This window comes from Fundulus heteroclitus, chromosome 15 (assembly GCF_011125445.2).
Source record: "Fundulus heteroclitus isolate FHET01 chromosome 15, MU-UCD_Fhet_4.1, whole genome shotgun sequence".
NCBI lineage: Eukaryota > Metazoa > Chordata > Actinopteri > Cyprinodontiformes > Fundulidae > Fundulus > Fundulus heteroclitus.
In genome coordinates, this window is record NC_046375.1 from 7,578,062 (window position 1) to 7,601,949 (window position 23,888).

Here is a 23,888-nt window from a genome sequence, read left to right on the forward strand (position 1 = left end):
ATCTTTGGAGGCGAATACTTTCTCACATCCTTTAACTGGAAGTCATTTGGAAACAGGTTCCACTCGTCGTGTACTCGTACTTCTCGCAACTCCGTTGTGTTTTAATTTACAGACGCCTCTATTTAATTTGTGTGCTTTTTTTTTTTTTTTACAGGGTGAAAAGGAGTTTAAAATAATGAACACAGTAACTTTGCTAATCACAGCGTTTTCTCTAAATCGTAAGAACTTTTTAAAGCATAGGAAAATGCTTTATTTTATTAAGCTTTGCTCTTTTACCTTGGGTCAAAACTGAGTGCTTTTTTTAAAAGTTCCTTTTACTCCATGATCTTTTGCAGACCTGCAGTTATCGCATTGCATTCTGGGTAATGCCATGACCAGACATTTTCAGCACGCTTGTTTAAACGATAGCCACAACAAACCAAATTATTTGTTCAGTGTTGTTTGAAACGGGATAAGTCTACAGACCGCACTGGGTTTATGTTTTTATATTTTAACGTACAATAGTCTTGGCTACATTAATAAATTCTATCATTTGCAAAGGAATGCATGAAAACCATTTATTTAAATGCCCCATGAGGAACTATATGCCCCCACTGATTCAGTTTTTAAAGTTGCAAGGTGGAGTTAGTTGGGTTTGTTTGCATTCTGATAGAAATAAATCTTAATTAATGGAGCATGGTTTGAAAAGATACTGTAAAGCAGAAAAAAAGTGTTCAGATGTTTTCATTTATTTTTTTTAAATTCATCCTTTTATTCATTGTTTTTTGTTCCCCTAAACACGAAGGTTAAATGAAACTGTGATTAGCTGCATCTTTACAGGTGGATGAAGAACAGAGTGGTTCAGATATAATCCATTACTTTGTAATGCTATTTAACTTCACCTTCAGTCACATGTAGGTGGTAAAATCTGCTTGCAGACTTTATTTTTGTAACATCACTAAAATGAGGACAGAAAATAAACCGTAAGATAAGAATGATGGATTAACTGTAAATGTGCATTGAGGAATGTTTGCGATTATTGACTTGTTTTTTTTTCCACTTTGTTATTTTTGATTCATAATAAACTATAACCGACGACGTTTGTAATTCGTTGTATTTCCCTGAAAATGCATTTTGTTGTGAACTGTAAACTCAAGGCCAAGCGTGCATTAGACGGGCTGAAACGGTCACAATAATTCACTTGAGGAATGACAATTTCTCCACGGGATTAAGATCTGGTGAGATTCCCAAGAGTTTAAGGTTTTGATCCACACCTGCCTGCTGCCATTCCCAAGCTCTGTACCGGTGGCAGCCTGATCCCTTAGCTGAAACCTTTTAAGTAACTTCCTGCACTTGATTGACACTGAAGCTTTCTGCATAGTGACCATACCCTTCTCAAGGTTTTGGAGTCCATAAATGGTTAATTTGTGTGCAGTCTTTGCCTTAAAGCACCTCTGATGCTTCGCAAAGCATGCATAGCAGCTTGTTTTTGTTGCAGGACTAAAAAAAAGTGTTAGCTTTTAATGAAATACATTTCATCCAATGTTTTATGGCACCGCGTAATCATCAGTAGTTTAAGAATCATGAGGCATGGCCTTGCATAAAGGAAAACCCCATTTTTATTAGCCTCAAACGGGTGGTGTGTAGCTACGCAGGTAGGTTTTTACACCCGTTTTAATCTTAACTATCCAGGGCTGAAAACAGATATAAAAATAATTTTTAATAAAGTCCACAAACTGTTTTTAGAAGTCGCCTAAATAGTTTGTCATTTAATTTCAGTACAAAAACAAGTGTCTATATACTTAAAATCAGATGTATTATGAGCAGGAAGATCAGCTGGAATGAACCAAATGTGATTTCTGAGATGTAGAGTCTGAAGAAAAAAAGAAACTAGGAAAAAGTGTAAAATATTTCCTAATGTTTTCTCATACTTTGTTGATTAACAACACGGACAGAGTTTCCATTGTTTATTATTAAATGTTCTAGCCGACAAAATAAGTTATACATCTGGCCATCATTTTACACATTTCCTGTATACGGTTTGTACTGAACCAACATGTTGGTGGGGGGGGAGGGAGAAAGGGGGATTCCTGAAATGTTAAAACTAAATCTTCTCGTCTCTTGCTGTTTTTTAATAATTTCCACAGGAAACAACATTAAAAAAAAAAAAATGTGCCCCCCTAAATCATAGCAATATACTCATTTAAAAAGATCAACACAACTGGTATTGCACAATAAGCTGTGGAAGAAAACTTCTAAACTCATGAATTTCAGACATAATTTCTGGCGATTTTTTTTTTAAGACCTTATATTTTAATAAACATCTTTGCATTTTGTTGGACAGAAAAAACTGAAACCCATCACGAGCGAATGCTTGGGCCTCGGGTGAGTGGTCATCGTGTGTGGAGCCCTGTCCAGCTCCTCCTCTGCAGGCTGGAGCGTTTTAAGGCTAGACCATTCCTGGTCTGACTGAATCCTGAGGGGCCTCCTGCCTCGTGTGCGTGTCCTGACCGGGGCCGCTCTGAGGGCCCGCTGAGTTCTGGGGGTGGCTGGGCGCGCCCTGACCGTGCCCGTCACCCGGGTGAGCAGGAGGGGGCGGCACACCGGGAGGAGGGGCTCCAGCTGGCGGCACACCGGGAGGCAGGTCCATAGGGGGGCCCATGTGGTCCCTGGGTCCCGGGAAACGCATGTCAGGAGGGAAGGGTGGACGGGGGCCCAGGGGTCCGCGGACGCCTACACGGAAAGCCCGAGTGGGATAAAATGACATGTGAGAAACGGGTGGCATAAAAATGATGAAACATTTTTTTATAGCATCAGGAAGGACTCATCGACTGCTGTAGTTTCAGCATTTAGCACAAAATTCTTTATTTAAAATGCATTTTAAAAGTAATCAAACCTTTGATAATTTTTAGACTGATTTGCAAATAAAATCTGAAAAGTGTGTCACAGATTTTGTCAATTTGTTGTATCAAAATGATTAAAAACATCTTTAGAAAAAGCCAAACCTACCGAGCGGCGGAGGCATCGGTCCGAAGTTATGAGGCGGAGGACGGAAGTGTGGCGGCGGTGGCGGGCCCCTGGGATCGCCCGCGGGGCCGGGGCCGTGTCTGAGTTGGTATAAATGTCCGTTGGGAGGTCGAGGGCCAAACTCCCCCCCCATGGGTCCGGGCAGGGGCATCCCTGGGTGTCCGTTGGCAGGCAGAGGAGGGCCAGGCGGGAGTTGGTAAGGGCCCGGTCGGGGATGTCCGTAGGGTCCGGGTGGGGGTAGACGCACGTTGGGTCCGTGAGGAGGAAGAGGGTCATGTGGTCCCGGGCCTGGAGGTGGTCTGTGAACCATGGAGCCGGGCGAGTCTCTGATTGGCGATGCCATGAAGGATCCAGGTCCCTGGAAACAACCAGAGGAAAAAAGAAGAAGATCTAAAACTGTGCAGCGGGACGTCTTCCAGTGAGAAAACGTTAGCCGTGCACTAAAGATGTCCAGTTTAGTCCCCAACAAGAGGTGCAGAAAGCTCGATCACATGACCAGTACCCACATCCCATTACTATTGGGTAAAGCGGCCCCCTTTGAAAACGTTCAGCTTAATTTGGTGCATCTTCTTGGTCAGTACTGTGAGTGAAACCACAAACGGAGAAAAGGAAATCTTTAAATATCCCCCAAAAAAAGACCAACTCCTTTTTTTCCTCCTCCCCAGGCCAGATCCAGTTTTAAAAAAAGAGGAGGAGAAGGAGGAGTCGGCGCGCTCGCATTCACCTTCACACCAAGCACCAGGACTTCGGCAGCGCTCATACTCACTGGCTCTGGGCTCTCCGTAGAGGCCACAGCCTGACTTTCTGTTTTTATCTGTGGATCTATCACTTCAGTCTGTTTTAGAACAAGGACATTCACAGGTGAAACCTCAGGTAGGATCCCCTGTATGTGCAAATGGCCAGGAGGGCAACGGGATCAAATGTGGAGATGTTATATCTGATAGACGAAAGACTTACAGAGCCATCCTGGTTAGCAGGAGAGGAGCTCCTGGGACCCATCATGTCTGAAAGATGAGAAACAAACAGCAGAGTTTCAGCAAGATAAATAAAAAATATAGAAAAATGATGAGAGCTATAAAGAGTTCAGAGAACACACCCATCCCAGGGACGTGTTTGTTGTCGGGGTAGATGCCGTGTGGGTCCGATGGAGGCCGAGGACCTGAACGGAGCGCAGAAGAACAAAGATGGCGTCACGTAGCCTTCAACGTATATTTCTAACTCAGGACAAAAACTGAAAAGCTTTCACATCAGAGAAGGAAAGAAAGTTAAGAAGCAAAGTCATTTTGAAAGAAAAGAGTACAAATTCAGATTTCATGCATAACGGTTACAACATTAAACATCCAATCCATTAATAGATAATCTTCTCTTGCCTCCACTGCTGAGAAGGAGAAACTTGTGTTTGAGAAGGCTACAAAAACACAATAAACTGAAAAAAAAAAAAATGCTCTGTACCATGGACATGTTCTGATGGCTTGACCAAGATGTCTAAAAATAAAAAAGGCAGGTGCCAGGAAGGAGATAAAGTGCAAGTCGCAACGCAAACAAGGAGGAAACAAAAGTAAAAGCATCAAGGCGAAAGCTGAAAGGAAAAAAAACAAAAAAAACGTGACGTCAGGTGTGAACAGGGGGAGAGATTTAAGGCGGTTGTCGTGAGGAGATGAAGCCCAGCTTTGGTACAAATGACAGCGGGGGTGAAGAGATCCGCTCGGACTCACCATACGGGTCGATTCTTCGCCCTACGGGGGCAGAGGGAGGGCGCCTCGGACCCTCGATCATTATAGGAGGGGATGGAGCGCCCCCGCTGACGGGAGAGGGTCCGTACGAATCACCTGTTACGATCAAATCCTCGATTTACTAAAAGGGGATAAAAACTGCTGACAACAAACCACAGCTTGGGGCGGTAGCGGGTCGATGTTCCACGTGAGAAAAGAACACCTGTGGCCAGAAACACTGAAAAAGCTCAACACGAGGAACAAAAGGGAGCAGCCGCTTCTCTTTTAAGCTCTGTGGAATAAGAGCGTTCTGGAAAATAAAACAACAAAAAAAGGTTTTGGGAGCGCTCACCTTGACGCGGCCCTGCCGGCTGACCAGAGTTGGGCCTGAACAGAGGAGCGCGGCGCTCCATGAGCTGGGAGCTGAGAACGGCCAGCCTGTTAGATTAGACAAGAAACCATCAGCGACCGCAGCTCAGGTTAACCCTTTCAAACCAAATAGTCAATTTTAAAAGCCACCGCTATTTATTCCTTTTTTACTTCTCATGAGTATTCTGTCATTACAAGCCGCCCAAAGCTTCCCAGTTCAAAGAATTCAAAAAACTGAATCCTCCGTTGGAAACTCACTTTTCCCGCAGCTTGGAGGACTCGACCTTCTCCTGGCTGAGAGCTCGCTCGGCGTTACGAGCGTTCACCTGGAGACGACACCGAGGGTTAGCGTGCAGCCAGACCATCACGCACTGCTTTTTTAAATGCTTTCACTGCTTCTGTCACACTATAGTCAAACACCTGAGGGCGCTGCAGGGATTTCATGCGCTAGTCCGACGCCAAGCAGGGCAGAGTTGTGAGAATGAGCCAAAGTGACGCGCTTTTCAACAGCAGTTTTACAAATATCTTAAACGTTTGGTGTGCATTTGTATTCAGCCCTCCTCTGAGTAATTACTTTGTAGTAGGACTGGGCGATAAATCAATTCTATCGATTAATTTACAAAGAGAAATTGTCTTTTCAATAACTTACAATGCTGAATATCTGTTTAGGAAGACATATTGTCAAAGCACTAAGGTGAACAGGTTTTTACCCTAAGACGGGGCACTTTAATTTATTCATTTACTTAGTTTTTTTTAAAAAGTTATTTTAAAGTGAAGTCTGTTCTTAGACGTAAGCGGCGGCCAGAGGGGATCGACACATATTTCTAACTCAGGAAAAAGTTTCGCATCAGAGAAGGAAAGAAGGTTAAGAAGCAAAGCCTTTTAGAAAGAAAAAAAAAAAAAAAAGCGTACAAATTGAAATTTTATGCACCACGGTTGCAACACTAAACATCTACTCCATTTATAGATAATCTTCTCCTCTCGACTCCACCGCTGAGAAGGAGAAACTTGCGTTTGAGAAGGCTTCAAAAACACAATAAAGTAAAAACATATTGTCAAACCATTAAAGAGAAAACATTTTTACCCTAAGACGGGCACTTTAATTTATTTACTTCCTTTTTTTTAAGTTATTTTGAAGTTAAGTCTGTTCTTAGATGTAAGCGGCGGCCAGCGGGGATGGACATATATTTCTAACTCAGGACAAAACTGAAAAGGTCTCACATCAGAGAAGGAAAGCCTTTTTATATATATATATAAAAAAGCGTACAAATTCAAATTTTATGCAACACTAAACATCTAATCCATTTATAGATAATCTTCTCCTCTCGACTCCACCGCTGAGAAGGAGAAACTTGCGTTTGAGAAGGCAACAAAAACACAATAAAGTAAAAACATATTGTCAAACCATTAAAGTGAAAACATTTTTACCCTAAGACGGGCACTTTAATTTATTTACTTCCTTTTTTTAAGTTATTTTGAAGTGAAGTCTGTTCTTAGATGTGTAATAATATCAGCAAACATTTTGTGTTACAGTTTCGCTGTTTACTAATGCCGTGGCCTACCATCTTGTTTTATACGCATGTTTTAAGTTGCACTTTGAATTCAGGTCGACTCCCAGACGACATACCCTAACAAGCTCTGAGTGTTTGGGGGTTGGAAGACCTCATTGCCATCACCCTAATCTTTAGCCTGCTTCACAGATTTTCCATCAGAATCAAGTCGGGATTCTGGCTGGGCCTATTAAAAATGTTTAGATTTCATCCAATCAGAAGAAACATGTTGGCAAAACTATTAGTTTAAAACTAAATCTACCATAGGTATAAATGTTTGGGTTAATTGTATGTATGCCTTTTGGCAAAACCTTGCACGGGATTTTAACTTCTTTACTCTTCCGTAAATGGACCTCTGCACATAATCCCAATTAAACACATTAAAGTTTATGGTTATAAGATAACAGATGTAGGCAAGTTAAAGCGGCATGAATACATTTTTTATTATTTCTCTGCAGCTTACCCAGTTGGAATGAGTTTTGTTTTCCTGCTCCTTTATCTAAAATGATAAAAAACAGAAAAACTGGTTTAATACAATGAAAGTCTCCCCTTTTTTACACAATACTTTAATTAATGATCTTAACGACTGTACCTGCTCTTTATAGACTTCCTCTGTCTTCTTCATCTGCTCCTCCATCTCATTAATGCGCTGCCTCAAAAGTTTAACCTGCTCCTCGGCCTCCACGGCTTTACCTCCCACCTCAGACAGCAGGCTCTCTTTGCTGCGCCGCTCCAGCTCCTCTTTCGTTAATCTCCTGAGAAGCAACAGATTCACAGCCGCATCAAAGACCAACACCTGCTTGGCATGTCGTCCGCGTTTTCAGACTGAAGGCGCTTGGACTGGGTTTGGCGAGCAACGCGGTCTGGTTACAGGACAGAGGACCGCCGCAGGCTCGACTTACTGCTGCAGAGCGTTCTCCTTCTGCTGATACATTTCAACCATGATTTCATTTTTCTGCTGCAGGATCTTGTACTGGTTCTCCATCTGCATCTTCTCACTTTTGAGGGCTCCAATTGCATGTTCCAGCTCCTGGTGCTTTTCTGTTTGCAGCAACAACAACAATAAAAAAATAAAAATGTATTATTCAACGTGAAGGATTCATGCAAACAGACCTACAACAGTAACACAAAAATCACCCTTTAAGATCCAGGGAAGACAGATCACCCGCTATTACCATCTAATGTAGAACAGATTACTAGATCAATGTGTGCTTCTGTGCTTGTTTGTCTCTCTTGTTGTGTCTCTGCTCTGTCTTCTGTAACCCCCAGTCGGTCGAGGCAGATGATCATTCATACTGAGCCTGGTTCTGCTGGAGGTTTTTCCTTCCCGTTAAAGGGGAGTTTTTCTTTCCACTGTCGCTTCATGCTTGCTCAGTATGAGGGATTGCTGCAAAGCCATGGACAATGCAGATGACTCTCCCTGTAGCTCTACACTTCATCAGGAGTGAATGCTGCTTGTCGGGACTTTATGCAATCAACTGGTTTTCATTAGATAGAAAACTTTTGACCACTCTGTATAATCTGACCTGATCTGTGTAATCGGATTGATTTTGACTTTAAAAAGTGCCTTGAGATGACATGTTTAATGAACTGGCGCTGCATAAATAAAACTGAATTGAAGAAGTGATTTTAGGCCTGACCTTCCAGTTCCTTTCGCGACTTCTCTTCATTCAGCAGTTTTGTCATGAAGCGGTCCCGCTCCTCTTCGATAACTGTCAGAGTCGTCTGAACCTGTTAGGAAATGCAGAAATTTAAAAAGGGGGGCTCTTTAGAGACGCATGATCCTCAAAACATCTGCTAAAGCGAAAAACAGCTGGATCTCAAGGCGTCTTACCCTGGACACGTCCATCATCTGCTTGATTCTGTTTTTTATTGCCGTCTTCTTATCAGCTGATGACACCGAAAGGACAAAAAAAACAACAACAGGTATGCAAAACGAGTAGAAACTAGAACAAATCTGCAGAGTTTGCCGTTTTAAAAGCAGCGACCGGCTCACCAGGGGCTACTTCTCCATTCGCTAAAGTGTTGGCTTCGGTTTTCTGCAGATCGCATGCGTCTAGGTCTGCCAGCAGTTCAGACAGCACCTGACAGAAGAACAGTTCAGTTTTCTAATTTAAAAAAAATATTACCACAGCAAGTGAGGGAAAAACCAACCTCCACATTGTGATCTTTGAGCACCACAGAATCCTCCAGTTCTTTATGGGACTTCTGATAAACTTTAATCTTCTCATTCAGCTCCCTGTGTTTCTCCTCCCAACCTTTAATAGTCGTTTTAAGCTGTAAGAATGATAAAAATCAGGGAGGAGCCCGCCCCAAAAAAACGACAAATTTTATTGGCGACCAGAGTTTGCAGGTTTCTTACCGTTTTATTCTGCTCTTTTAAAGCTGCAAACTCTTTTTGGAAACATTTGTGCTGAGCATTTCGTGCATCTTCGCGGATTTTAGCTTCATCCAAGAGAACAGTGGTCTGGGACAAAAACAAAAATAAGGGCTTATAACGCATGTTTAAAGTTAAAGGCTCTTAAAAGAAAAACATAATGGTGTAAGGATTGTACCTTAGCGAGCGCTTCCTGGATCTTTTTCCGGCTGACCTGCAACTTTTCATTTGCTTTCTCTAACTTTTCTATCTGTAGAACATATAACATAAAAAAAAACATTGCAATGTTTTAAATGTGTGAATAGCAACTGATCGTTTTAATTCTAATTATCATAATGAATACAGGCTAAAATGAGGAGAAAGACGGGTTACCCTGCCGTCGTTCTGGAGAGAGACGGTTCGCTCTTCTTCGAGTAGCTGCACATATTTGTTCTTTTCTTCTGCCATCTGTTCATTTATCTTTTCTGCTTCGAGAACTTTACTCTGTAAAAGGCAACAAGACAAAGTTGAGTGACCTAAAAAAAAAGGTCCAACTGTGTCACACAGTGTCCATAAGTCCCTTTGTTTCAGCTAATAACCTTTTTTTTTTTTTAAACGGCCAAAGCAGATTCTTTGTGAAACACTAAAAAGTCTTCCTCCCCAAATCAATTAAAACGCAAAAAGCACTTAATTGTTCTCACCTCCAACGCCTGCAACTTTTTCAATGAACCACTCATGGTTTCCTTTGACCGTTTCTGATTTTCCTTCAGCTGCTCAGTCTTTAAAAATGAGAAAATGATAATTAAGACAATTTTTCAAACAAGCTTTTTGATGCCTGAAGACGTCCGTGTTGCGGCTCACCTGCTTCTGGAGTTCAGATATTTTGGCAAGAGCGTCGCTCTTATCTTTCTTGAGCGTCTGGATTTTCTCCTGGAGCTTTTTCTCGTCCACTTGTTGTCCACAACACAAGACGTACATTATCAGCGAGACTTTGCACAATTGTGTTATTTTAAAAAAAACTTTATTACAAGCAAGACTTACCAAGGTATTTACTCTTCTTCACCTAAAAATAATCCAGAAGACACACATCAAATGTAAGTCTTATTAAAATATCAACTGTATAATGAAGCTTTATCATCATTAACTGGGTATAATTGTTCAAGAAAAATCATTTTAAGTATATTTTAGATATGTATATGTAATATGCAGATAGTTTCTGCTTTTAAATAAAGCAGAAATAAGCCAACGCTTACTTCCAGGACTGTCCTCCAAAGGAAGATGGTGAAGGTAAGCACTCCAATCAAAGCTGTGACAGCAACAGCTTGCCAAGGACAACCATACAATGTTTCCCCTGGCTTCCACTCCTCTGGCAGTAAAGAAATCATCTAAAGCACAAAAACAAAATCACAGTATGAAAATCAAGCTTAAAACAAGGAGAAAAAAAGAGATCTTTCATGCATTACATTTGAATAATACTGTAGGGAAACCAGTAGCTGGTGATTTTACCACTTACTAGTAGGGCTGTGCATAAAAATCGATACAAAGATTAATATCAATGTCTTTAAAAATGGTTTAATATCGATATTGTGGCTTTCAATATCAATATACCTCCCAACCCCTAGGGGGCGTTATTACAGCGCACCGTTACTGTTCACAGCAAGGAAGTGCAAGTGAGACGAATTTGCGGATTGGCTGACAGGATTTTAGAAGCACCTTCTTCCCAAAAATCAGACGTTTGAGCACAGTTTTGTTTTCAGTGATACGTTAAATGCATTGAAACAAATGCACTTTGTTTTCCTGTTAATATATCAGTGTTCAATAAATTGAACATAAATATAATATTTGCCTGATTTTGTTGATTGAATGACTGAGCATTAATTTGAAAGTCAAATCAAGCTGAGCTATGTATCGAGAATGGCATCAAATCGGCTCATCCTAGATGATAACCAGCCCTACTTACTACCAGAGTATTTCTGTGCTGTCTGGATGTTTCCGATTGACTTTGACAACTCAATATTAAAGGTAATTTCCCACAATTCACTCAGTCTACAGTGAGAAAATTTGGTTTCATGATGCCAATAAATATCATCTACCAGGACAAGGTCAATTAAGAGTTATTCAAATTACAACTGGGGTCATTATCTACCATATATTCATAGGATTAAACTTTTCGACAGAGGGATTAAAACCAAAATGAGCAGGAAAACGGTGTCGCACAAAGTTTTTAACAAGTAGGAACAACAAGTATGTATGGAGGCAACGTTTGGCGAAGCGGTGAACTGACCCAACAAATAAGTAAACATAAAAAACATTTTAAATGAGAATAACTTCAAATACAGCTCCTAGTTTTAACAGGTAGCTTTAGACAAAGATTGCATTCATTAAACTGAACTTTGATCAACAAGAGTTAATCAGAGGCCTTTACCTGCCCCACTCACACCCCAGTCTTATATCGCTGTCAGTCTATTAAGAACCATTAGCATACAGTAAGGGGAAACAAACTGCAGCACTATTCAAGCCAGTAATATATTTGGCATTCACTGCCTTCAATTTCCAATTCCTTCGAGATTTTAGTGAACGAGATGCGGAAACTCATGGAGAGTTGGGGAACAGCATGATGAAAGTATAGGTTAAAAAAAGCTGAACTTGTCAGTAGGGCTGGACAATTAATTCATTTGCAATATGATCGCAATAACAAAAATAAAAATATTAAAAAAAAAATCACAGAGGTCTGTAAATCTTGGCTATGTAACAATTAAAGGATGAGAAACATTTTTAGGTGTCCGTAATATGTTTAAAGTGGGTTTGCCTCCACGTGGGAGGGAAGAGAGTTGCAGCACAGAGATAATCTAATTTTATTGTTTGTTTTAGAGTTTATACAATCATAGTTTTTACCAAAAACTTTCAGGAATCCCTCCATAGACAATAAAGTTTAATCTAATCTAATCATAGCATTAAGTACAGGTCAAACTGTTTAATACATAGACATGTTTGTTGGTTGCACTTTATGTTCAACAAGGATTGATGTCCAGTTCAACAAGCTATTCTCTTGACTAAGAATATTCTGATTAATAAAAACAGTCAAATGTCTTGTCCTTGTTCACAACCATATTTTATCTACAGGCCATTTTTGTTGCTTGTGGTTAATGCAGAGAAAAGTCAAAATTAAATCGCAATTATGGTTGAACATATATCGCAATTTAGACTTTTGGCCAAATCATACAGACCCGGTTGTCATCACAACTTTCAGCAAAAATATAAGAAATAACAAAAAAACTGCACGTTTAATACTTTGGTGCGCCTTAATTATAAATTATAAAATAAAGACAATTCAAAAGTATCCCTCTAAGCAGTTTTGTGCAGAGATTAAATGATGGCAAAACACTTAAGCTTAGCCAGTATAACATTTCCTGTGAAGATCAACATCCTGTATTAGAAATAATTCTAAAGCGAAGCTAAATTACAGACAGAAATAAGCTGTCCAAATGACACATGGACAGAGGGAAACTGCCTGTAAAATTAAGGTCAGGCTCGGTGTGTAAACACATCTGCAGGGAAAAAAAACAGCCGCCTCCACATCTGCTTATCAATGCTCCTTTGAGCCAGAACAGCATAATAAAATGCCTTCTACTAGTAGTCAGTCCAACACAGTTAACTTACATGCTGCATCTCCTTCAGTAGAAACACGTATAAGTGATCTGGTTCCGCTACAGGTGGTCTCGATGCCGTATCGCTCCCCATGGCCATGATGCAACAAAGGGGGAACTAGCTAAACACAGTTTGACAGACACCGGCTAGCTTGTTAGCAGGTTAGCTATAGCCAAAGCAGTCCGTTTATCCAGGCTAGCGTTAGATAACGCTTAGCCCTGAAGCTCAATTGTCTAAAAAATATATAATAAACCCCACACTTAATACTGAAGACGCTTAAATAAAGTAAAGAATGGTGCGAAACAAGAGTTTGCGACAACAGGCAGCTAACGGTACAAATCAGCTGTCATTTAACTGTGGCTATTAAAACAACACCGCGGTTAGCTTAGCAGGGAGCCCGCTTTACGGATAAAAGTTGGACTAAAACGGGCTAATTGAGTTAAAGTATTAAGGTAGTCTTAATACTTTACGACGGGGGGTGTAAAGAGAGCCGTCTTCCAAAACAAGGCCGGTCGGTGGTGCTGAGAGCCAGCTCAGCATCGGCCGTGTTGAACTTCGGCCTACACCGCAACACGAGTGGGCGGGGCGGCTGGGGGAGTAGCGCGGCGTTCAGGGGAAATCGGAGTTCCCGGTTTTTTTCCAAGGATTTCCTATTAACAACTGCGCTGATTTTTAAAACAACACAGTATTATGCAAAATTAAACGCCTGGTAAATAATGCTACGTAAAAAAATACATAAATTAAAAAAAAATTAAATTAAATACACAAATACAAGTATTTGGTAATCAACTTGTGGATTATGATTAACACTATGATAAGGGGGCTACACAGTGGCGCAGTAGCACTGTTGCCCTGCAGCAAGAAGGTCCTGGGTTCAAGTCCTACCCTTGCCCTGGGTCTTTCTGCATGGAGTTTGCATGTTCTAAAAAAGTTAAAAAACAAAACAACTGGACTTTTTTCCCCTAAGTTTCAAACTTTTTTTTTTACTTTTTTGGAATGACCATGACCTGGATGACTGAGAATCTTCACCAGAGTTTGCATGTTCTCCCTGTGCATGCATGGGTTCTCTCCGGGTACTCCGGCTTCCTCCCACAGTCCAAAAAACACGACTGTTAGGTTAATTGTGCCCTGCGACGGACTGCCCACTGACAGCTGGAGATAGGCACCAGCACCCCTCGTGACCCCATAAGGGATAGATAAGGACATGACATTAGAATGTATTACATTCAAAGCTTAATTTATTTTGATCCCATGTAATTCAAAAGATAGCAGGCCATGATCTTCGTAGTTCTAGTGGGTTAATTCTTTATCAGCGAGTCCAATTTCAGCTAGAACTCCAACAGATGGGAGTGGTTCTCATCATAGCGTCAACGATCAGCTCAAAAACGCCATCGGAAAACACAACAGATGCGGTCCAAGCTCACTTATCGCCACATGCAACGTGCAAAGACACAGGAGCTGATGGCGCTCAGACTCACCACAGTGGCCCACTCCACAGTTTTATTCCGGATCACAGAGAAGACGCCGCTCGTGTCAACATCTGCAGCTGCAAACGATTCCAATTCTTCCTCAGGTTTTTCAGCCGCCGTCTCAATGGAGTCCACGGTTCCTTATAGAAGAAAAGTCAGCATTTAGTTCCATCTGGTTGTCTGCTCTATGAACTGATTGAGTACAGTATAACTATTACATTACTCAGAAGTCGAGGTTGGCTCCAAGTTTATGGCTATAATATGCTGAAGAATTACAAAAGCAAAAGAAAATATACCATATACAGAGTTGTTTATTCTAACAAGCTTTTGAGCTACAACAGAAGATATTTTTATTATTATTATTTATTATAGCAATTGTTCTAACCTGAGGGAAGATGCTCAGCTTCAGCTTCCACGTCCATCTGCTTCTCTGGGGTGGGTTGAGGGACCTTTTCCTCTTCGTCTGACACAGGAAGGCTCGACGGCTCCTCTGTGTTTTTCTCAGAGCGTTCGGCCTCCTGCGCCTCCTCCTCCTCCTGCGGTGTCACATCTGGTTGGGCAGGCACCTCATTCACAACTAGGTGCTCCTCGTTAATCTCCTCTCCCCGATCTTCTGCTGCCGTGAGATTATTCACACGGTCAGTTTCCGGCTTGTCGTCAGGCTTTTCTTCTACAGCGGGGGGCGTCTCTTCTGGACCGTTCCGGCGAGGTTGGTCTGTGGGGCAGAAACGGACAAATTACAGGACATTTTTCAGATCCGTTTCAGCCAGTGACAACTACACTGCAAAAATGGAACTAAAAATAAGTAAAATCTTCGTAAAATGAGTGTATCTGTCCTTGATTTGAGCAGGTAAATAAGATTATCTGCCAATAGAATAAGATTTTTACACTTAAAATAGGAACAATTCATCTCCATCATCTTATTTCAAGTGCAGGATGTCCAATTATCTTATTTTAGGGGTCAAATTACTCATTCCACTGGCAGATAATTGTATTTACCTGCTCAAATCAAGGACAAAAACACAAGTTTGAAGAACATTTTACTTATTTTAGGTCCGTTTTTACAGTGTAGGGATCTAGGGATCTTTTGTGTACACTGCAAAAACGGATCTAAAAATAAGTAAAATGTTCTTAAAGTTAGTGTATTTATCCTTGATTTGAGCAGGTAAATAAGATTATCTGCCAATGGAATGAGTATTTTGACCCCTAAAATAAGATAATTAGACATCCTGCACTTGAAATAAGATGATGGAGATGAGTTTTTCCTATTTTAAGTGTAAAAATCTTATTCCATTGGCAGATAATCTTATTTACCCGCTCAAATCAAGGACAAATACACTAACTTTAAGAACATTTTATTAATATTTAGGTCTGTTTTTGCAGTGTAGTTCTTTCTGTAAAGTTGGGTCTGTCTGACGGCTGTTCAGTTAATTTTTACTACAGATTAAAAGTAAAACAAACAAAAAAACAAAAACAAATCAGACCCACCTGGCGTGTTTCCCAACGGTGTTTCTGGTGTTGCCAAAGGTGCGCTGTCGCTGGCCGTCGAGTACTTTTGCCGCAGGCTGAAAGCGAGCTCCTGAAAGTCATCAAGCAGTTCGGTTTCCGCGTCCAAACTGCTCGTGTCGGCGTCTTGCCCCTCGTCTCGGTTTTTCTCCCGGCCGTCGAGCATCTTTTCAATCTCGTCCAGGATGGTGTTCTCCGACGCTTCCAGGATGTTCTCCAGCGCGCTCTCCACGTCGAGCGTGGTGCCTTTGTGGGACGCGCGCGTCGCCTGCAGCTCGGCGTCCAGATCCGAGAACATGGCCTCCACTCTGAACAGATTGTTGAGGCCCAGGAGCTTCTGGACCTGCTCCATCTTCTCCTCTGTGAAGTGCTCCCTTAGCAGAGACAGCCTCAGTATGTCGTCGCTGTATTGCGGCTCGGCGACCTGGGTCGTTTCCTCCGCGGGGTTTTCAGGGCCGACATCGTCCGACTGTGCGGATAAAAGTGCGTTTTCGTCCTCAAGTAGCTCCTCTTCTTTTTCGTTAATCTCTTCGACACCAACGGCTTTTTCCTCTTCTTCCACCTCTGTGTGCGTTTGCTCGCGAATCTCTTCTTCTTCCACAGATACCATCGTCCGATTACTTTCAGCGTCTGCCACCAAGGTGTCATTTATCTGATCTGGTTCCTGGCCGTTTATTAAAAGGTGGTCAACGCTGACATCTGAATCATTAGATGGCTTTAGTTCAGCGGACTGGTCCGAGTCCGCTTCACTTCTGGTAACATCCGATTCGTCGGACATATTTCTGTTTTCATCCGACTCGCCGTCTAAAAGCTGCTCTACCACGACGACGTCGTCCTGCACGCCGTCGTCTGTTTTGCTACCTTCTGGATCCTCTGACTCATCCTCACCGCCTTCGTCGTCTGATGTGTTGTCATCGGGAGTGTTGACGAGATCATCTTTCGACACAGGATCTTCTGACAGAACACGTTGGTTTGTTTCATGGCGAACCAGCTCATCCGCTGATTTTGATGTGTCACCCCCCTGATCCGTTTCGCCCCTGTGTCCGCTCACTTCCCGGTCCTCCGCGTCTTCTCCGTCAAACGAAAGCTTCTTGGGATCACTGCTCGTTTCATTAATTTCTCGCTCCGCCATGTTGGGACGACGAGCCTCCAGATGAGGGGACTCCGTGCTCTCTGGAGGCTTCTCAGATTCGGGTACGAGTGCTTCCGTCTCAGTTTTCTCTAAATTCTTTTGAGGTTCTTCAGGAGTTTCCTCAAACTCATCGTCGTCTTCCTCATCCGAACTCACGTCCTCTCCTGTACGTTCTCCTCCTGTGACGACCGAAAACACAGCATCTCCAAGTGAAGTCCACATGTTCTTCTCCTCTGCGGCGTGTGGCTCGTCTTCTTGCGCCGGCGGAGCTTCTTCCTGTTTTTTAACAGACTCCCTTTCCACGGCGTCTGTGGGTTCCTCGGAGAAAGAAAGCAGCGGTGTGCCTTCTTTGATTTCCTCTTGATGATGGTCCACACCTTCGCTGACCTCCTCTTCATACGGAGTGACTTTAGTGGTGATCTCTTCTTCTGTGACGACAGCATCAAAGGTCGTTCCAAGAGTGGCTTTCAGCCGTGGGATCTGCGCTCCCTCAGAGACCGTCACCAGAGGAGACTCCGGCTCAGACGCAGCTACATCGTCTTTGGTGTCGCCATTTTCTGGCACATCTTGCACAGGAGACTCTGGCACATTTTCTGGCTCATCTTCCTCTTCCTCGGTTGCAGGCACAGTGTCTTTATTAGACTCCTCGTCGTTCAATGAAGGCGATTCTGCTGACGTTGTGTTTGTCTCAAGCTTAAGCGAAGAGGCACTTTGGTCATCAGTAAGTTCATGAAGCTCCTCTGAGTTATCAGCGTCTTCTGTTTGCGTTTCACTCTCGGTCGCCTCCTCTACTGAGGGCTTAGGTTCTTTCTCAATGTTCTCCGTCTCTTCTCCGGCTGTCCCATTGTTATCGGCGTCACTCTCCGTGACTGACAGGCCCAAGAGCTGGTCTATGTCATAAGAGTCAAACTTGTCATATCCAGTGTCGAAACAGACAAAATCTGTATCCTGAGAACAACAAATATAAATGAAAATTACAATAATGATAGCAGGTTTTATGATGATATATAATTTTTTAAAGGTGTATAGCCACGTTATTTGACTTTTTGAAAAATGTATACGTCAGTAGCTCACTCTGGTTGTTTTTATGAAAGATTATCACGTCTTGCTGGCATATTAGTTGTTCACTGCAAAAACTAAACTAAAAATAAGTCAAATTTTCTTGAAATTAGTGTATCTGTCCTTGTTTTGAGCACGTAAATAAGATTATTTGCCAATGGAATGAGATTTTTGCACTTAAAATAGGAACAACTCATCTCCATCATCTTATTTAGAGGGCAGAATATCTAATTATCTTATTTTAGGGATCAACATACTCATTCCACTGGCAGATCATCTTATTTACCTTCTCAAATCAAGGACAAATACACTTATTTCAAGAACATTTAACTTATTTTTAGTTCCGTTTTTGCAGTGTTATTTTGGTTGTTTTATGCTTTGCTTTTGCTCGATTTGTTAATAAAGCCTGTCATATTTATTTACGTTTTTAACGGAAGTACGTACTGTCATGCGCAGTAGGAGTTAAAACAAGGAAGCAGCTAACGGCTTTTAGCATCTCCCAGCAAAACAGTGAAGAACTGTCCAAGATCCGGAGAAGAAAAAAGCGCTAAAAAAATTATTCCAAGAGGGAAAAGACTGGAAAGTCTCTGGGAATACAGAATGAATGTTGGTGTTCACTGAAGCGGACGCTAAAGCAGCCGAGGGTCAGATGTGACCGCAGGGTAAATGTTCTGAAATGAGGCTCTTAAAGTTGCTGTAGAATGGTTTATTTCATTAATAATTGTTGGTCTTCCATCCTGCCGAGCTGCTGCTTTACTGTGAGGCATTTCAGAGGGTCGGGCTCGGTCCGGCATTATTTACAAGTGGTTTATTAATTAAGCAACCCGGCATTATGATAGTTCTGCGATACTGTCGCTAGATGGCGCCACGTCTGTTTATATCTGCTAATCGCCCCCAGCGCTGGGGCTATATTTACCCACAAAAAGGACCGTAAAAACATTATCAGGATGGAGACTTGGAGAATCTAACCTTATTTTATCATGGTCAAATAATTTTTGGTCCATTTTTAAGCATATAACGTGGCTATATACCTTTATTATTACATTTTCTCATACCTCTGCCTTAATTTCAACTTCTTTATCTGTATACACGTGGTTTACTGCAAGAAGGTCCTTTGGGAAATATCCAAAGTTGCTTCCGACCTTTCAAGATGAAAAGGTATTTTGTATTAGAATCAAAACCAAACGAGATAAACAGCAATTTCATACAGTATACTCACACTTCCTGCCCATACGTCAGCCCTTCTTCCTGACAGCTTGTAGTAAACATATATAGTTTCGGATTTTTTGAATGAAAGGAATCGACAGTCAGGTCCTGAGAAATCTTTTACGGCTTTTCCCCGACAAAGAAGCACTGGAAAAGAAGAAAACAAAAAAACATGTTTCAAGGATGCATGAAAGAGCTATCTTGACAGACAGTGGCAATAGATGAAACTGCAATTCTTAACAAAGCAAAAGGCGAAATGACAAAAGCTGGACTGTGACGTCGGAAATTGAACAGGGTTGAGCCCAAGGAGCCAAGACCGGACCCCCACACCCTACCCAGACATCACTCCTCTCATTTATCGCAGCAGAGTCAACCTCTTTCAGTGGTTTGCTTATTTGAGATCCTTAACCCACTGTCAGTCTGACCCTCCCTATTTGGAGAGACTACTTGTGGCTGAAACCAATGACAAAACAGTCCTGATGATCATGGGAGCTATTCAAACTCCTCCAGTTCATTCTAGTAGCAATGTTGTAAAGGATTTTAGGGCGCTGCATTGGATGGAGTCAGCTGAGGTCGTCTGGGCATCTGATCAGGATGCCTCCTGGGTAGATCCCTCTGGGAAGAGACCCCAGGGGCACACCCAAAACTAAACGGAGGGAATATATACCCCATTCTGGCCTGGTAACATGTTCGGATCCACTAGAATAAGATCGTTGCTGTAGACATCTGGGTTTTGCACCCAAGCCAGTTCTCGCATAACCGGAAGACAAAAGACAGATAATTCCCAAAATAGGGCAAAAGACAACACCTTGGATAAGTGCTGGGCGATATGGCTTAAAAATAAAACCTCCCATTTTATTACACCAAATCTGATTCATCAATTTTCCCCCTGCTTTTTGTTTCACAATTTTTAAATCAAATTATATTTTTAATAAATTTAAAAACAGTTTTTATGTCAAGCATTTTGTTGAGAATTGACCTGAATTCAAAGTACAAGATGTGAAACATCCTTGTAAAACAAGATGGCAGCTTTAAAACAATGCAAATATAACAAAAAGTTTTCTGCTAGTGGTATTACAAAATGAGCCAAGAACAGGCTTCACTTCACTCATGTAACTTCAAACTAACTTAAAATAATAAGTAAATGAGTAAATTAAATTGCCTCATATTATGGTAAAAAAGTTTCGATATTTTAACAAATATATATTTTCCTAAATATATATTCAGGATTGCATACTATTCTCTTCATGAAAGCCCAATGAGTACATTGGCAAAATAAAATCCAGATTTTCCAAAAACTCAATCTTAATCGATTAAATAGATTTAGCGCTCAGCCATACCTTGAATTAACCCCAGTATCCTGCAACTATTTACATTTTAAACTAGAAGCGAAGTAATTGGTCAACAATCTTGCGTCATATCCGGATAATTGCCAGTTTTATTGTTTTACGAGACCAACTACTGCTCTGTTTAGATAAGCCACCAGTCAAAGGATTTCTAATCCCCAACTAAGGAATTTTGTGGTTACAGGTTCAAACTAAAAGGTAGAACTCGTCTTTCACAGCACTGTTTTTTTTCTTCCAGCATTTAGTTTTCATGGAGTTACCACTACTTTTATCCTAGATGTTTCATTGGAAGCAAACCCCAACTCCCCAAAAAAGTATCAAGCTAAATGATAGCTGAGCAACAGTAAAATCAAGCAACACTGTCAACATAAAAGTATTTTGCACAAATAACCACAGAGCCATCTCTAATTAGAATATCAGTCATATTAACACTGATACATTATACATAGAGTGAACAATTTCCGTTGTTTATTTCTGCTAATATTTATTACTGATGCTATTTTTTTATTTTTTAAGAAAATCTGAATATTGCATAAGACCAACAAAAAAGGGTTTTATTAGTCCACTAAAAAGCGTGTCCTTGTACTTTATAGTTATACTATGTCAGAGCTCCTGTTATAGCCTGTTGCACTGCTTAGATGTTAAAGAAGCCCAGATGGCTTTATAATAGTGGCCTTCTTTGGGTCTAGTGTCTCATTTCCCTAAAAACAAAAGCCGCAGATTGAGTTCAGGCTTCAGACTTATCTTTATTGTGATTCAGATTTGCATAATCACAGATGCAGTATATCTGGACGGGGTGTCGTTGCAATGGCTAAATGTGCAAATAAAAACCAACAATACAATAGCAGCATCATTTCGTATAAATTATTTGCAGAACTGCAATAAAATTAATCCTAAAAAAAGAAAGAAGGGAAAGTGTGTATTAAAACAATTTGATAGCTTGCGGATGAACTGAGCACAGTGACCTCTTGGCAGCTACAGCAGGTATCGATACTTTTGGCAGAACATGCAGGTGTGGAAAATCAAGACAAGACAGAAGGAAGTGCATTCAAATTCTCGGGTTACAGCTGCGCCGACTTTAGATAAAAACCCCTGACCGATAACGGGAAACAACGCGACTACCAACATCGCCACAGAATGTGGAAACTTTACGCGGCACCTTAGGCAACTTCCATCTGGGCCTCAGAATTTATTTCACCTTAAAAACGGACTTTGACCCACAGAGCAACAGTTCTTTTCTCTCCAGAAATGTTTTAAAAGAAGGAGTTTGTCAGGTTGTAAGTCGAGTTTTTTTTTTTTTTTTGTACAGCACATTTCAGCAGCATGGCGGTTCAAAGTGCTTTACATCATGAAAACATAAAAACATCAAACAGTCACCGGTTGTAAAACCAGTAACAAACATTAAATTGTATTAGCTGAAAACATCAATACACATCGATACGTTGGTCAATGGTCCTGTTATTATGGCTGAAAGCAACTCTAAACAGGTGGGCTGTCAGTCTTGATTTAAAGCAGCGTTTTGGCTGATTTTGCCGTTTTTAGGAAGTTTTTTCCAGATTTATGGAGCATATGAACTAAATGTTGCTTCTCCATGTTTGGTTCTGGTTATGCAGAGGCGACCCGAACCAGAAGACCTGAGTGATCTGGAGGGTTGATACAGCAACAACAGGTCTTAATGTATTTTGGTATTAAGCCGTTCAGTGATTTATAAACTAGCAAAAGTATTTTAAAGCCACAGGGAGCCAGAGGAAGGACTTCAGAACTGGGTCAATGTGCTCCATCTTCCTGGTTTTAGTGAGAACACAAGGAGCAGCGTTCTGGATCAGCTGCAGTTGTCTGATTGATTTTTTTTTTTTTTGGCCAGACCTGTGAAGACACCGCTGCAGTAATCAATGAGATTAAAGATAAAGACACGGATGAGTTTCTCTAGATCGGTCCTTTAACCCTGGAAATGTTCTGCAGGTGGTAGAAGGCCGACTTTGTATCTGTCTTTATGAAGGTTCAGGTCTGAGTCCATCAATACACCCAGATTTCGGGCCTGATGGTGACTAGTTTGTAGTTGTAACAACTAAAGCTGACACTAGTTGTAGTCCAAGTCCAGGACGTGTCTGTGCGTAGTGGCTCTAGATTAGAAGCACGGACTGCAGTTGCAGTCCAGGACTTTTAAAATCTTCCTTAAATGGTTTTGCCTCACGATCCTCTCAAGCATGCAACTACTTTGGTTAGTGACGCATATTTTTTTTCTTTTTTAACCACACTTTTTCCTTCCACTAAACTTTCCCATAATGAGCTTGGACAACTATCTTCTCCAGCGATGCCCTTTTATGACCTACCGTCCAAGTCAAAGAAGCCAGCAGTCTTCGCCGTGACTGTGTAGGCCATAGCATTTATTAATTTGTAACACCGCATTTAAGATATTTTTTCTTTGATCATTCTTGTGTAATAATCTAATCTTGGCGTGTGTTTATAAAGCTGCAAAGCATGATTGTCCAAAAGAACAAGCAGCAAAAACAACAAAATAAAAACACCAAATGCATCACTCCCATGCAATTTGTAACACTAATCTCTTGAATTATACAACTTAAAGGAACAGACTACAAAAAAACAAACAAAAAAAACACATATAGTTAGCATTGAAGCTAATGTTGCAGAAGAGTCTGCCTTCGCATTAGCTTCCCAAGCCGGCCGGTGGCTAATTTTCTGGCTAACAGCAGCGCGGCAGGCCCGGAGCTTCCCAGTGGAGCGCAAACGCTCCTTATTATGCTAGCTTTATAGTCCGTATCTTTGCCCGCGTTTCGCTAAACGCAATGACCGCAAGAGGCAGCCAAGGTCACACAAAAAACCAAAACAACAACAACTATCGACTGGCAACAAGTGAAGAGATAAGGCTCCGTTTTACAGCTAGCCGCGGACTCTGCTGGTTGCAGGGGAGACGACGCATCCCTGCATGTCGGCTCTCTCTCTCTCTCTCTCTCTCTCTCTCCCACCTCCAAGCTGAACTTACTGCTGCACTCCTCGTCGGCGCATCTTTTAAAGTCGGAGAACCTCTTCTCCAAGGCTGCGGTTGAAATAAAGTTAAACAAAAGTAGTAAAAAGCCCTGTCGGTAGAAGTGTTTGGCTGCCATGCTGGCAGTTTTCACTTGGCCTGGCTCTCTCTCTCCGGAGCATGAGCACTGGGTGGGCAGCAGGAGCCGACACGTCAGCACATCAGATCCGGCTGGGTTTTTGGCGAGGGTTGGATTTCACGGGATCTGAAGGGATGGATGCGGCTGTTCTCTGGTGACTGCAGGGAAAACAGGCCAGTGAAGAGATAAGAAGAGCCCGGATTGCTCAACAAGTTTTAAAACAGGTCCTTCTTCTTCCTCCTCCTCCTCCTCCCCCCTTCATGCAGCACTTCTTGTGTCATCCTCAGCAGATAGGCTATTTCCTAAAAAAAAGATCTATGGTGCAAACAACATCATGGTTGTGTTAACTATGAAGATTTTTTTTTTTTGACAAGCTAGGTCAGGGGTCTGCAACCTGTGGCTCT

At 41.6% G+C, this 23,888-nt stretch overlaps 1 protein-coding gene across 3 annotated transcripts; it reads right to left on the reverse strand.

Moving 5' to 3' along the window:
• Positions 1-1,933: 1,933 nt before the first annotated feature.
• Positions 1,934-23,615, reverse strand: mia3 (MIA SH3 domain ER export factor 3). Of its 3 annotated transcripts, XM_012869083.3 has the most exons (28): positions 23,364-23,615; positions 19,027-19,160; positions 18,863-18,949; positions 15,599-17,696; positions 14,496-14,825; positions 14,120-14,250; positions 10,247-10,378; positions 10,035-10,056; positions 9,855-9,943; positions 9,695-9,772; positions 9,387-9,497; positions 9,193-9,264; positions 9,000-9,104; positions 8,792-8,914; positions 8,634-8,721; positions 8,472-8,527; positions 8,278-8,368; positions 7,540-7,678; positions 7,230-7,392; positions 7,101-7,136; positions 5,346-5,413; positions 5,071-5,156; positions 4,722-4,835; positions 4,103-4,165; positions 3,964-4,010; positions 3,773-3,841; positions 2,989-3,364; positions 1,934-2,712 (listed from the first exon to the last, which is right to left on the reverse strand). In XM_012869083.3, exons 1-28 carry the CDS (start codon positions 23,482-23,484, stop codon positions 2,429-2,431), a joined length of 5,313 nt encoding a protein of 1,770 aa, XP_012724537.2. In that variant the 5' UTR covers positions 23,485-23,615; the 3' UTR covers positions 1,934-2,428. The 3 variants fall into 3 exon arrangements, with proteins under 3 accessions (XP_012724537.2, XP_021175440.2, XP_012724538.2); XM_021319765.2 differs by lacking the exon at positions 4,722-4,835; XM_012869084.3 differs by lacking the exon at positions 3,773-3,841 and having other exon boundaries at positions 23,364-23,614.
• Positions 23,616-23,888: the final 273 nt, after the last annotated feature.